Consider the following 13,443-nt stretch of genomic DNA (forward strand, 5'->3'; position numbering starts at 1 on the left):
GCTGTCAGGTGAAAAGAAGCGGCTGGCTGACTCCACATGTATCAGAGGAGACATGTGATAGTCTTCAACCCTCCCTAGGCCGGAAAGTGGGGGGGAAATGTGCGCAACGACCAGGAAGGGAATTGGCATAATGACTAAATTGGGATGGGAGAAAAATACGGGGGAAGAAAAGGGGGGGGGGGAATAGATTTTTTTTTAAATGTCTTATCACGAAGCAGCATTATATTGTGTGGGTTCATTGCATATTCCTTTTCCTTCATGTTTTTCTTTCATGAGTTCCAATCTGAATTCAGTACAGTGAGGGTACCGTACATCTCAGCTATGTCGTCAATTCATTTTGATGACTTGATTGACACTGAGCATCTGCTAACATCACATTTGAGATAACCACACATAATTTGCACCACACATCAAAAACATCACTCGGTCTGCTTTCTTTCACCTCCGTAATATCTCCAGACTCCGCCCGTCTCTGTCCCAATCAAACACTGAAACCCTGGTCCAAATCAAATCAAATCAAATTTATTTGTAAGGCCCGAGAACACACGTTAATGTCCCCATGGGCCGGACACGGCTTCTTTAAACAAGTCAAGAAGAAACATAACAATAAGTCAAGAACAAAACAAGAACACCATAAGGTCCAACAAATTTAAAATAAATGAATGAATGCAAACACTCCCAGACATACCCCACGCGAAGGTAAGGAAAAACTCACTAAAACCTAGCAATAGGGAAAAATGCACCACAGGCAGTGTGGAGGAGAGAAACCTTAGAAGGGCCATTCAAGGGGGGATCTCCCTTCTTAGATGTCGGTGATAGTAGTGTTGCAGACGGACAGTTGGTAAGCATGCACTCATGTGTGTAGTGAAACACAGATGAGTGCATGCAATAGCAACTGAACATTTTGAAAAAATTTAAGATAGAGCTGATAGCGATAGCAACTGAACATTTTGAAAGATTATAGATAGAGCTGATACCGGATCTATTTGAGGCAGTCCACTCATTCGTCACATCCCGGATCGATTACTGCAACTCTCCTCACCGGCCTTCCCACCAAACTCCTCAACAGACTCCAAATTATCCAAAACTCTGCTGCCAGGATCATCACCCGCACAAACTCATCCGACCACATCACCCCCGTCCTCATTCAATTACACTGGCTCCCTGTGCACTACCGGATCGACTTCAAAAACCTCCTACTCACTTTCAAAGCCCTCCACAATCTAGCCCCCATCTACATCACTGACCTCCTTCAGGAATACACCCCCTCCCGTACCCTCCGCTCATCCTCTACTGGACTCCTATCCATCCCCAGCTCACGCCTCAGCACCATGGGTGCCCAAGCTTTCAGCTGCTCGGCTCCCAGACTCTGGAACTCCCTGCCCCCACATGTCCGATAGTCTGACTCCCTATCATCATTCAAATCACAACTGAAAACCCATCTGTTTAAACTCGCATATTTACTATAACCTGTGTCACTGTTCCATACCCCCTGCTGTTTGTTTGTTTTGTTATTTTAACTTCACTGTTTTATACTTCCTGTTGTTTGTTTTGTTTTTAACCTAGACTTTTTTTATTATCTGTAAGGTGATCTTGGGTGTCGTGAAAGGCACCACCAAATAAAATTTATTATTATTATTATTATTATTATTATTATTATTATTATTATTATTATTATTATTATTATTATTATAACAGCCATGTCAGTAAATGAAAATCCAATAAGCCTGACACTTGAGCACCACAGGTGTGGTTTAGCCTTCAGTAGACTCCCTAGTATGGCCTTACCATTGAGGAAGTTGCGCTGGTTCTCCAGGATCTGGCCCACGTCGTTGAGCCAGGCCTCGCAGATCTCGGGGGAGGTGGCCTGCATCTGGAAGCGCACCACACTCCCATCTGCATTGCGTAACGTCAGTACAAAGCGTCCGGCATCGCCCTCCACGTTGGGCTCCATCCCCAGGCAGCTCACCTGAAAGAAGTCACATCTGACTAGCATCTGTGGGGGAGGACATCCTGCCGTATCACAGTGCGTTGAAGGAACACTCTCGTCTTCTCCAGAGAGGGACAGGAAGATAGATACCAGTTTCCTCTCTGTGCGTTCAGTAGAAAGCCATCTGGCTGCACGTTAGCCTAGCTTAGCACAATGAATGGAAGCGGACAGTGCCGGTTAGCCTTCGGGAGAGGTGTTAGTTGGACAATGCCTAGGCTAACCGGCACTGTCCGCTTCCATTCATTGTGCTAAGCTAGGCTAACGTGCAGCCAGATAGCTTTCTACTGAGTGCACAGAGAGGAAACTGGTATCTATCTTCTTGTCTCTCTCTGGAGAAGACGGTAAGCTAATTTCCCAAAATGTTGGCGTGTTCCTTTAAGCGGCTCACTAAGAACACAAGGCCTACCCTGGGCCTAGCTTACATAGCCTGCTGCTAGATTTGTGCCAGCATTATGGTTGTTTATGTCTCTTGTGTAACTAATAACCTGGGAGCAACTGTTGCTTTACTGGATGATATGCTTTCTCAGTTCCCATGCTGAATCTTGCTACAGTGCACTTTGCGGTGGATATGTTTTCGATGAGTCACCTTGATGCTGGTCTTGAAGGTGTATCCAGGGAGCGAGAAACCCTTCTTCTTGTCGATTGGCTCGCTGAAGATGACCAGCTGCTCAAACAGGAAGACCCGCCTCTCCTTAGCCCGGGACAGGAAGCTGCTGTCCTGCTCCGTAACAGTGAAGGTGTCCTGCTGGAGCAGCTTTCCTTGGGCCGTGATCTTTCCCTGGGGAAGGGGAAAGGACGAAGCCGACAAACAAAGGAAGAGATTATGGTGGAACGTCACGGCTTGAATGGTCGCTATGAGGGAGTTTGAAGGATATCCTAAATTCCAGAGCCTCACCTCGAAGCCCTGTAGCCTGCCAACATTCATCATGTCGTTGCAGCGTTTTGGCACAAAGCACATGACTTCCACCGCTTTCTGTTACGGGGGAAGACGAAAGGGACATTGTTGATGTTGGAAGAACCCGAGCACGCGCGAGGCCTCACAGGAGCAACATGTAGTATATACAGTGTTTTAAAGCGGCATGCTGTTGTATGCATTAGGACACGCACCTCCAGCTCCTCTGTGTCCATCCCGGCTTTGGTGAAATACTTCAGGAAGTCCTGTCGAAATAAACACAGCATGGTCTCACAAGAGTATTCCGGGTTTACAAGTCAACGTAAGGTTAGGACATCTGGAAGAGCAATTTATAGCCGTTCTCTTAAGTTCGAGAACGAACGCTGGCAGTACACCGGGTAGAATTTGGCACGAGGGATGGCGTTTTTATAACCGCGTTCAAAGACGTGTTTTTTTTTACGTTTTGTTCCACATTGAATTAGACCCGGGGGGAAGAGAAAAAGGTGTTGCTCGTCATATCGTGCCCTTACGCAATTCCTCCTCTCTCACTTGGAAAGCAGCTTGTGCTCAGTGGGCAGTCTGTGTTACTGCACGGAGGGGGGGGCGCACATGTGTTCTTGTGTGTGTGTGTTTGTGTTGGTGTCTGGCTGTGTGTTTACAACGCTTTGATTGACCCTGTCATGTGTCAGACGGCCACTCAGTGGGCATGAGGGTGTGTGTGTGTGTGTGTGTAGTGAGTGATGGACAACACAGCAGTGCCCCGAGCTTCACCTTGAGCAGCAGCTGGTACTTCATGATCCTCTGGACCGGTTTGATCAGCAGGTCGTTGAGCTGCAGCCTCTGGCCCAGCTGCTGCCTCAGGTCCTGATGGCACAGATGGACACAACAGCACAGCAGGCGGTCAGCACACGACAGCGACAGTACACGCACTCAACGCAGCCTTAACGGTGACCAACTGTCACATCTAGCGGTCAATACAGCAATATGTTAAATGTGTTTACGTTTGTGTTTAGTGTCAATAAACGTGGACACACTAACGTGGCCATGCCCATAGCTTATAACGCATGCTACAAGGTCAATTTAGTTGCTGTGTGCAGCAAGTGATACCCAACGTTGTAATGTGAATACGCCGGCGCGCGTGTGATAGCGGATACTCACCTCAAAGTAAGTCTCGATGTACTCCGAGACGATGTGCTCCGACTTGGGCTTGTTCTGACAGTACACTACGTACATGTGGAGCCGCCTCTCCTGCACCCACAACCAAACAAACGCTTGATTAGTGAATCAAAGACAACAACAAAAACTATACTTGTGAAACAAACAAGCCAGATGGTCAATAAAAGGAAAGAAAGATCCTCAAGCACGGGGCTACATAGCCTCAACGCACATTTTTACTATGAAACAAACACATCTAATATCGCATATTACAAATGTGGAGGGAAATATGTCTGGAATCGAGCAAAAACAGCACAATCAATGTTGGCTGTTTTGACATGAAAGAGAGCCCAGAGATAATGACTTGTCTTGGAGCGAGAGGAGCCTTTGAAGCCGCCTCTGTCTGGTCAGTGCCTGCTCTACCGTGACTAATTGACAGCGGAGTGCAGCTGTGGCAGACCTAGGAGCCCTAATGGAGTTCCGTGTGGATGAGCATCAGGTTATGTATAATTTACCCCAGGTTACCCTCCATGTAACCAGAGCCTTTTAGAGCGGGACTCTACCTAGCAACTGGCTGCATAGCCCTGTAGCCTAGAGACCGCCGAGTAGTAGCAGCTGACCGTCCCTGCAGCGGATGTATGGAGAGCTGTGTACAAAACGTGAGGGGGTGCGTTTGTGTGTCGGGGCACACAAATGCGTTTCTTTTGTACATGGTAGCATTTTGTGGGTACTTATTTACATGTATGTGTGTGTTGTGCTGTATGTTGGCTATAGAAGTCTCATTAATAGCGGACCGGGCTCAGTCTCATCTTTCTACTGCTTTTCATTAAGGTCCATGCTCCCAGTCTGCTTGTTTTCACAGTATGACACCACGCTTCCATTTAGTTACGAGTTTATTTATTCCCCCCACAGGCTTTTTAAGTTGATTACCCAGAGGGATCAGCTCTTATTGAATTGTTTAAAGTGGTAGAGAGAGACAGAGAAGACAGGGCAAGAGAGAGACATTTAACTCAATCAACTACTGACTAGAAGCAAAGCCAAGTCGGTAAAATTACCCCAACATGTCTACCCACACTGCATGTGCCACCACTTAACCAATTAACATAAATCTAATTCTGCTCCCTGTATGGGCCATGAGCATCTATACCCACTGATTTCCATTCTATCCATAGATACTCGATATCTACTGACTTCCATTCTATCCTTAGACTCTATACCTACTGACTTCCATTCTATCCTCAGAATATATACCTACTAACCGCCATTCTATCCTTAGACTCTATACCTACTGACTTCCATTCTATCCTCAGAATATATACCTACTAACCGCCATTATATCCTTAGACTCTATCCTTAGATATTATATACCCACTGACTTCCATTCTATCTTCAGATTCTATACCAACTGACTTCCATTATATCCTTATATTCTATTTTACTGACTCCCATTATATCCTTATATTCTATACCTACTGACTCCCATTATATCCTTATATTCTATACCTACTGACTTCCATTATATCCTTATATTCTATACCTACTGACTTCCATTATATCCTTAGATGCTCTATACCTACTGACTTCCATTATATCCTTTAGGGCTGACCCCTATTAATCGATTAGTCGACTAATCGGTCGAAAGGAGCCGTAGTCGACTGGCCAACCTCTTAGTCGAATATAATAAAAAAAATAAAAGAAATAACTTTTTTTTATCATTCTTTCCAAAAGAAAAGAGGCCTAGAAGCGTGGCTAACGCTAATGGCACGCATACCAGAGGCTAACTGCCTACGAAAACAAGAGGATTTCACCCATCTAATTAACACACTAGACTAGACAAATATCAAGATGTATCCATCAGTGGACCAATTGCATGCTTTTGCAGAGGACAAGAAGCCTTCAGTCGACTCCTTCAGACATTAAGCACCCCCACAGCCCAAATGGAATGATACAAAATAAAAAAAATAATAAAAAAAATTATATTATACTTTTTAATTTTTTTTGTCGACCAATAATAATAATAATAATAATGACTTGGATTTATATAGCGCTCTTCATGAGACCCAGAGCGCTTCACAGAGTCCATTATTCGTTCATACACAGTCATACCGGTGGTGGTAAGCTACAATTGCAGCCAGAGCTGCCCTGAGGCAGACTCATGGAAGCGTGGCGAATAATCAACGCCTACGGCCCCTCCGACCACCACCAACATTCATTCACATGCATACACATTCATACGAGGCAAGTAGGTTAAGTGTCTTGCCCAAGGACACAACGGCAGTGGGATGGACATGGGCTTGAGCGGGATTCGAACCACCAACCCTTCGATCATTGGACGACCCGCTCTACCCCTGAGCCACGCCGCCCCACAATAGTCGACTAACGGCAAATTTTGGCCAATCCTAGTTGACCATCCAAATCCTTAGTCGGGGACAGCCCTAATATCCTTAGATACTAGGGATATAAGAGAAGTCTAGGGATATAATGGAAGTCAGTAGGTATAGAGTCTATACCTACTGACTTCCATTATATCCTTAGATGCTCTATACCTACTGACTTCCATTATATCCTTAGATGCTCTACACCTACTGACTTCCATTATATCCTTAGACTCTACACCTACTGACTTCCATTCTATCCTTAGACTATATACCTACTGACTTCCATTATATCCTTAGATGCTCTATACCTACTGACTTCCATTATATCCTTAGATGCTCTACACCTACTGACTTCCATTATATCCTTAGACTCTACACCTACTGACTTCCATTCTATCCTTAGACTCTACACCTACTGACTTCCATTCTATCCTTAGACTCTACACCTACTGACTTCCATTCTATCCTTAGACTCTACACCTACTGACTTCCATTATATCCTTAGACTCTACACCTACTGACTTCCATTCTATCCTTAGACTCTACACCTACTGACTTCCATTCTATCCTTAGACTCTAGTCTACACCTACTGACTTCCATTATATCCTTAGACTCTACACCTACTGACTTCCATTATATCCTTAGACTCTACACCTACTGACTTCCATTCTATCCTTAGACTATATACCTACTGATTTCCATTATATCCTTAGACTCTACACCTACTGACTTCCATTCTATCCTTAGACTCTACACCTACTGACTTCCATTATATCCTTAGACTCTACACCTACTGACTTCCATTCTATCCTTAGACTCTACACCTACTGACTTCCATTCTATCCTTGGCCAGACACTTGTTCCAAAGCCGAGACAGAGAGAAGAAGAGGGTTGTGGTTTTGGGTGGAAAATAGCCTCTGTATCAAAGGGCCCGAGCCAAGTGTTTGTTATTCCCCTCGTATTCATGTGGTCTTTTCTGCCTGTTTCCCCCCCAGTGCTTCCTGACCTGACCGTGTGTGTGTGTGTGTGTGTGTGTGTGTGTGTGTGTGTGTGTGTGTGTGTGTGTGTGTGTGTGTGTGTGTGTGTGTGTGTGTGTGTGTGTGTGTGTGTGTGTGTGTGTGTGTGTGTGTGTGTGTGTGTGTGTGTGTGTGTGTGGTGTGTGTGTGTGTGTGTGTGTGTGTGTGTGTGTGTGTGTGTGTGTGTGTGCGCGCGCGCGCGCGTGCGTGGTTGGTTGTGAAAACATGGCCAGGTCTGAGAGGTATCAATAGCAGGGAAGCGGAAGTAGAAATTTAGAAATTCTGGAAGAAGAGAGAGAGAGAGAGAGAGAGAGAGAGAGAGAGAGAGAGAGAGAGAGAGAGAGAGAGAGAGAGAGAGAGAGAGAAGGGGCACTGTGGAGGACAAACAGGAGCGCTTGGTGTGTTTTCCCACTTCTCTTTAGCCTCTTTCCAAACAGCACCAGGAAGCAGACACACACTGGCCCGGTCCACTGATTCTCTCTCTCTCTCTCTCTCTCTCTCTCTCTCTCTCTCTCTCTCTCTCTCTCTCTCTCTCTCTCTCTCTCTCTCTCTCTCTCTCTCTCTCTCTCTCTCTCACACATGCATGTGTGTGATTGTTCGTGTGTGTGTGTGTAGAGGAGTCAGACTTACATGTTTAATGAAGAGCTGGGCCAGTCTCTCTGGCTCTATCACACACTTCTCCAGCTCACCCAGGAAGTAGCTACACACACACACACACACACACACACACACAGAGACAGTCAACAAGACAGGTCAGCGTTGACCCCTGACCTATTATTTACTTTGACTGCCACACCATGGACACATCCTCCGCCAATCTTCCTTTCGTTTTGACTGCAGGCCGTTCAGAGTTGAACCCGTACCGATCGACATACGTACTTGGCTGTGAAATGGGCCAGTGGTACGTCATCTGTGTACTCACTCTTTATGCCAGTCGAAGATTTGGTGAATGTTCCCAAATACAATCTTGTCTTTTCCCTTCATGTCCTCTGGGACGCCTTTAGAGCTCATGGTAGCCATGTACCCCTGTAACGGAAAAACATTCCATTCAGACCCTAAAATACTACACCTGGCTTAAAGAACATTATAAATAGTCGTGTTCCCATAACACAATGTAGCAATAACACTGGTGAGCTATAATTAACATTCAGAGGGTGATAATTCTCCTCAGACCAAAATATCTTCAAGTATTTCGGTCTCCGAGACGTAGCTAGTGTTGTAACGCAATACTGTTCAAACAAATAATTCATAAACTTGATACAGGAGATGACAATTTTGGAGCTAGACCAAAGGCTGGAATTTAAAGTATTTGTGATGTTAGAGGATATAGAAGCTGTTATCCTCGAGTAAAGCGTATGGTTCTGGTTCCCTTTGGTCCAGGCTGCTTTTTCTGGTTTGGGTTTCACAGTGTGAGGTTTACCTCCACGATGAGGCCCAGGTCTGCCACGTAATGCTTCTCTGTCTCGATCAGCTCCTTCAGTACATACCTGCACACAGACGAGGAGAAAGAGGTGAGATAGGGCTGCTGGCAAAAATCATAATCATGGGGCGCGGCTGGGTAGCGCAGTGGACTAAGCACTCGCCTACCACCGCAGAGACTCTGGGATCGAATCCAGCCAGCAGCGGTACATCTGGCTTGGTCAGTCATCCCTACTAACACAATTGGCAGTATTAGCGGGTGGGAAGCCGGTGGGGTATGTGTCCTGGTTGTTGTAAACTGCGACTCCTACTGGTCGGTTGGGGCGCCTGTTCAGCAGGGAGGGGATCTGGGGGAAATAGCGTGAACCTCCTCGCTGTCAGGTGAAAAGAAGCGGTTGACGACTCCACAACATTTAATTAACACGATTACTCATTGCCTTTTGAAACATCATGCATTTATTAGATTCGCAAAGCCAGACCTCTCTCCACACTGCGTTAGTGCTGTGCCAGTGCCAGAGAGAGATCTGGCTGAACCTATTATCATTCCGGTATAAGGGGGAAAACGCTCTGGCTTGTTTGTGTTTCTTTAAACCAATCACAATCATCCTGGGCGGCACTAAGCCCAGAATGCAGCAACGGTGCCCTTGTCGCAGATAGCGGAGGGGGAGGAGAATTCCGACTGAATCAGCCAATGGCATGCTTGCTCATACCCAGTCTCATGGCACCAGCATTTAAAAAAAAATTAGTCTTTTTAACATTGGATTTCCTTTCTAACAGTGGATTTCCACAATCGTTTTATCTCGATTATCTTGTTTTCATAATTATGCGAAGCCAAAATCGTAATTGAAGATTAAATTGGATTAATCGCCCAGCCTTAAGGTGAGACATGCAGTGCAGTGCAGCATGCTGTATCACAAAGTGTAGCCCATACGTATACGAGCTATGGTCAATGTTTTCTTTTCATATGCACCAAATACTTGTAATATTGTTGTATATTTATATGGTAAAACCACCAGAGTACTGTAGTGATTCACCTTACATCTCTATAATAGACATACTACGGTGAATCACTACAGTATTTATGTGGTAAATCTATAGTGTTCATGAAAAAAACACTAAAAAAGAAAAATACTATAAAAGAAAAATTAATGACTTTAGTATTTATGTAGTAAATCTCCCTAGTGTGTACGAATATCTTTTTTATAATAATAGTTAATTTCTGTATGAGACGACGAGGTTCAGACAGTGAATGATGAGGTTTAGACAGTGAATGATGAGGTTTAGACAGTGAATGGTGATGAGGTTTAGACAGGTGAATGATGAGGTTTAGACAGTGAATGATGAGGTTTAGACAGTGAATGATGAGGTTTAGACAGGTGAATGATGAGGTTTAGACAGTGAATGACGACAAGGTTCAGACAGTGAATGATGAGGTTTAGACAGTGAATGACGATGAGGTTTAGACAGGTGAATGACGATGTGGTTTAGACAGGTGAATGATGATGTTTAGACAGGTGAATGATGATGTTTAGACAGGGAATGATGAGGTTTAGACAGTGAATGACGATGAGGTTTAGACAGGTGAATGACGATGAGGTTTAGACAGGTGAATGACGAGGTTTAGACAGGTGAATGATGAGGTTTAGACAGTGAATGACGATGAGGTTTAGACAGTGAATGACGATGAGGTTTAGACAGGTGAATGATGAGGTTTAGACAGTGAATGATGAGGTTTAGACAGTGAATGACGATGAGGTTTAGACAGTGAATGACGATGAGGTTTAGACAGGTGAATGATGAGGTTCAGACAGTGAATGATGAGGTTTAGACAGTGAATGACGATGAGGTTTAGACAGTGAATGACAATGAGGTTCAGACAGGTGAATGATGAGGTTTAGACAGGGAATGATGAGGTTTAGACAGGTGAATGATGAGGTTTAGACAGTGAATGATGAGGTTTAGACAGTGAATGATGAGGTTTAGACAGTGAATGATGAAGTTTAGACAGTGAATGATGAGGTTTAGACAGGTGAATGACGAGGTTTAGACAGTGAATGATGAGGTTTAGACAGTGAATGACGAGGTTTAGACAGTGAATGATGATGAGGTTTAGACAGTGAATGACGATGAGGTTTAGACAGGTGAATGACGAGGTTCAGACAGTGAATGATGAGGTTTAGACAGGTGAATGATGAGGTTTAGACAGTTTATGATGAGGTTTAGACAGGTGAATGATGAGGTTTAGACAGTGAATGATGAGGTTTAGACAGGTGAATGGCGAGGTTTAGACAGTGAATGATGAGGTTTAGACAGGTGAATGGCGAGGTTTAGACAGGTGAATGACGACGAGGTTCAGACAGGTGGATGACGCACATGCTCTTCTCCAAGGCGCCGCTCCTCTCCTCCTCGGTCTCGGCCACAGCTGACGACTGGCTGGAGGTGTCGTCCATCAAGATGGAGCCGCCGTCGTCGTCTGCGAGGACATTGGTGGACTGCGTCTCCTAGGATGGGCGAGGAGACACAAAAATGGGTTATTGAGATAGCAGGTGGTCCTGCTGGGAGCGGCGGCAGGGGCGGGTGTAGGGGCGGGGGGGGTGCCAGGGTGGTGTTGAGATAGATGATAATGATGCAGGTTGCCAGGGTGACCGGAGAGAGCGAGCAGACACCGGGAAAGGAGACGGAATGATAAGGGGATCAGATTGTCACCCATTAATGGTCTCCGGGCTGTGGACGCCTCACTCGCAGGTAGAGACATGAAGATAGAGAGGGGAATAGAGACAGGTTCTCTGTCTCTCTGTGTGAGACCATCAACAAAACAACGGAGGCTCTAAACAAGCTGATGGCTGAAGGGATTGAGGTATACAATGTTCGTGCATGATATATGTATATTCTCTTTTTGTGTGTGTGTATGAATTAATCAAATGTTCCTATCATGTCACATAAGTGGATAAACCCATTTGGGATAATGTGACATGTTTTCTTTAGACACACATTAATCACCATGGATACACAGGTGCACTATAGTACTACAGAGGTGTCTGCTCGCTCTCTCAGCTGAGCGCACTACGGGTATTGCACTAGCACCCCTGCAGGACTTATATAACAAGAGGTGCAAATCCAGAGCCTGCAGAATAATGAAAGACCCTCACCACCCCAACAACAGCCTGTTCAAGCTGCTGCGGTCAGGCAAGCACCTACCGTCACCAGCAACTAGGACAGAGAGACTTCGGCTCAGCTTCTTCCCCCAGGCCATCAGAGTCTTGAACACTGAACTCTCCACACACAAGCACACATGAGCACACACACAACACACACACTGTATACGCTCACACACTAAGGCCATGTCCAGACTAAAACAATTTTGGTCGTTTTAGGCAAAGTATTTGATCATTTGCACCATTCTGCCACACGGAACTGCGTTCTGGCAGCCTGTGTAGACGATACTTTCAGATACCAGCTCCCAGAGTGCGCAATTCTGAAGACGCCTGAAGACGCCCCCTCATTGTGTCACCATCTTTACAAGCGATACACGTCTTCTCCTGAACCGATGACGCGATAGCCCACCTCTCCCTTACCCCGTGTGTGAAAACATCACAACAATGGCATGCACAGCTATTGAGCTTGATTGGGCTTTTACAGCTTTACATATGCTGTGCTCTCTCTATCTGTCTGAAGCGGAGCGGGGTTCTGCACTCCCGACCGAGGCGCACACACATGCTCACACGCATCTCCCTTAATCCGCATGCAAACCCAGACAAAGAAAATAAACATGATACAGTACAGAGTAGTTGCATTCGTGTTACAGAAGCTATTGAGCTTGATCGGGAGGCTACTGTGATGCAATACACGATACTAACTAGAGATTAGCGTCACATAGCTGGCCTTTTTCTGAAAACCCAAGCACATATTGTTCCATAGCATACGCCTTCAGTTGATCATGACAAATTCTCTCTTACCTTGACGATTAAAAAGCCTCCATAATTTAGTAAATAAAGCTGTAGCCAGCCAGCTAGCATTGATGCTATTCAAAATGCTATCCACATTAGCTAAATAGCTAACCAACTAAATACAATAGACAGTGGTATCCTGAGGTAACGTTAAATACAGACGTTTGCTAGTCGAAATGACTGGACACACACAGGGACAAGTTAAACATCAATCAATTAATTTATTCCAACAGGTAGTTTGAGCTGCATGTGAGCCGCGGTCTTTCTCTCCTCTCCTTTGGAAAACCGAATGATGTTACGTTAGCTCAAAAAGCACAGAACCGGCCGGCACAAGTTAAGCTGCTAGCAACAGACACTATAACACTTCCGGTCGGGGGTTTTCAAAATAAAAGAAACAGGAAAGATATTTATTTTGTAAATTTGTGGCATGCACTTATTATCTTGAGACGTTTTCGTTTTTACGGAAACCTTAAAACGAAACGAAAACGAAACAGATCAAAATCGTTTTAGTCTGGACAAGGCCTAACAGTCACTTCAGCACGAACACACACACACACACACACACATGCTGCACACGCTCACACTCAACGGTCACTTTACAAAATGAAAAGGTCATTTTAACACTATGGCGACCGGCGCCCCGCG

General features: G+C 45.1%; 1 protein-coding gene across 2 annotated transcripts in view; it reads right to left on the minus strand.

Moving 5' to 3' along the window:
• arhgef25a (Rho guanine nucleotide exchange factor (GEF) 25a) overlaps nucleotides 1-13,443 on the minus strand; it is a 122,375-nt gene that overhangs the window by 21,197 nt on the left and 87,735 nt on the right. For both annotated transcript variants that reach the window (XM_084333957.1, XM_084333956.1), the window contains exons 5-14: nucleotides 11,225-11,352; nucleotides 8,853-8,919; nucleotides 8,355-8,458; nucleotides 8,063-8,132; nucleotides 4,041-4,130; nucleotides 3,654-3,746; nucleotides 3,098-3,148; nucleotides 2,886-2,963; nucleotides 2,577-2,768; nucleotides 1,789-1,969 (exon numbers count right to left, since the gene is read on the minus strand). In XM_084333957.1, coding sequence (XP_084190083.1) covers nucleotides 1,789-1,969; nucleotides 2,577-2,768; nucleotides 2,886-2,963; nucleotides 3,098-3,148; nucleotides 3,654-3,746; nucleotides 4,041-4,130; nucleotides 8,063-8,132; nucleotides 8,355-8,458; nucleotides 8,853-8,919; nucleotides 11,225-11,352 — 1,054 coding nt within the window. The remainder of the gene's footprint in view (nucleotides 1-1,788; nucleotides 1,970-2,576; nucleotides 2,769-2,885; nucleotides 2,964-3,097; nucleotides 3,149-3,653; nucleotides 3,747-4,040; nucleotides 4,131-8,062; nucleotides 8,133-8,354; nucleotides 8,459-8,852; nucleotides 8,920-11,224; nucleotides 11,353-13,443) is intronic.

Source organism: Notolepis coatsorum (genome assembly GCF_963971535.1).
Source record: "Notolepis coatsorum genome assembly, chromosome: 17".
Taxonomy (NCBI): domain Eukaryota; kingdom Metazoa; phylum Chordata; class Actinopteri; order Aulopiformes; family Paralepididae; genus Notolepis; species Notolepis coatsorum.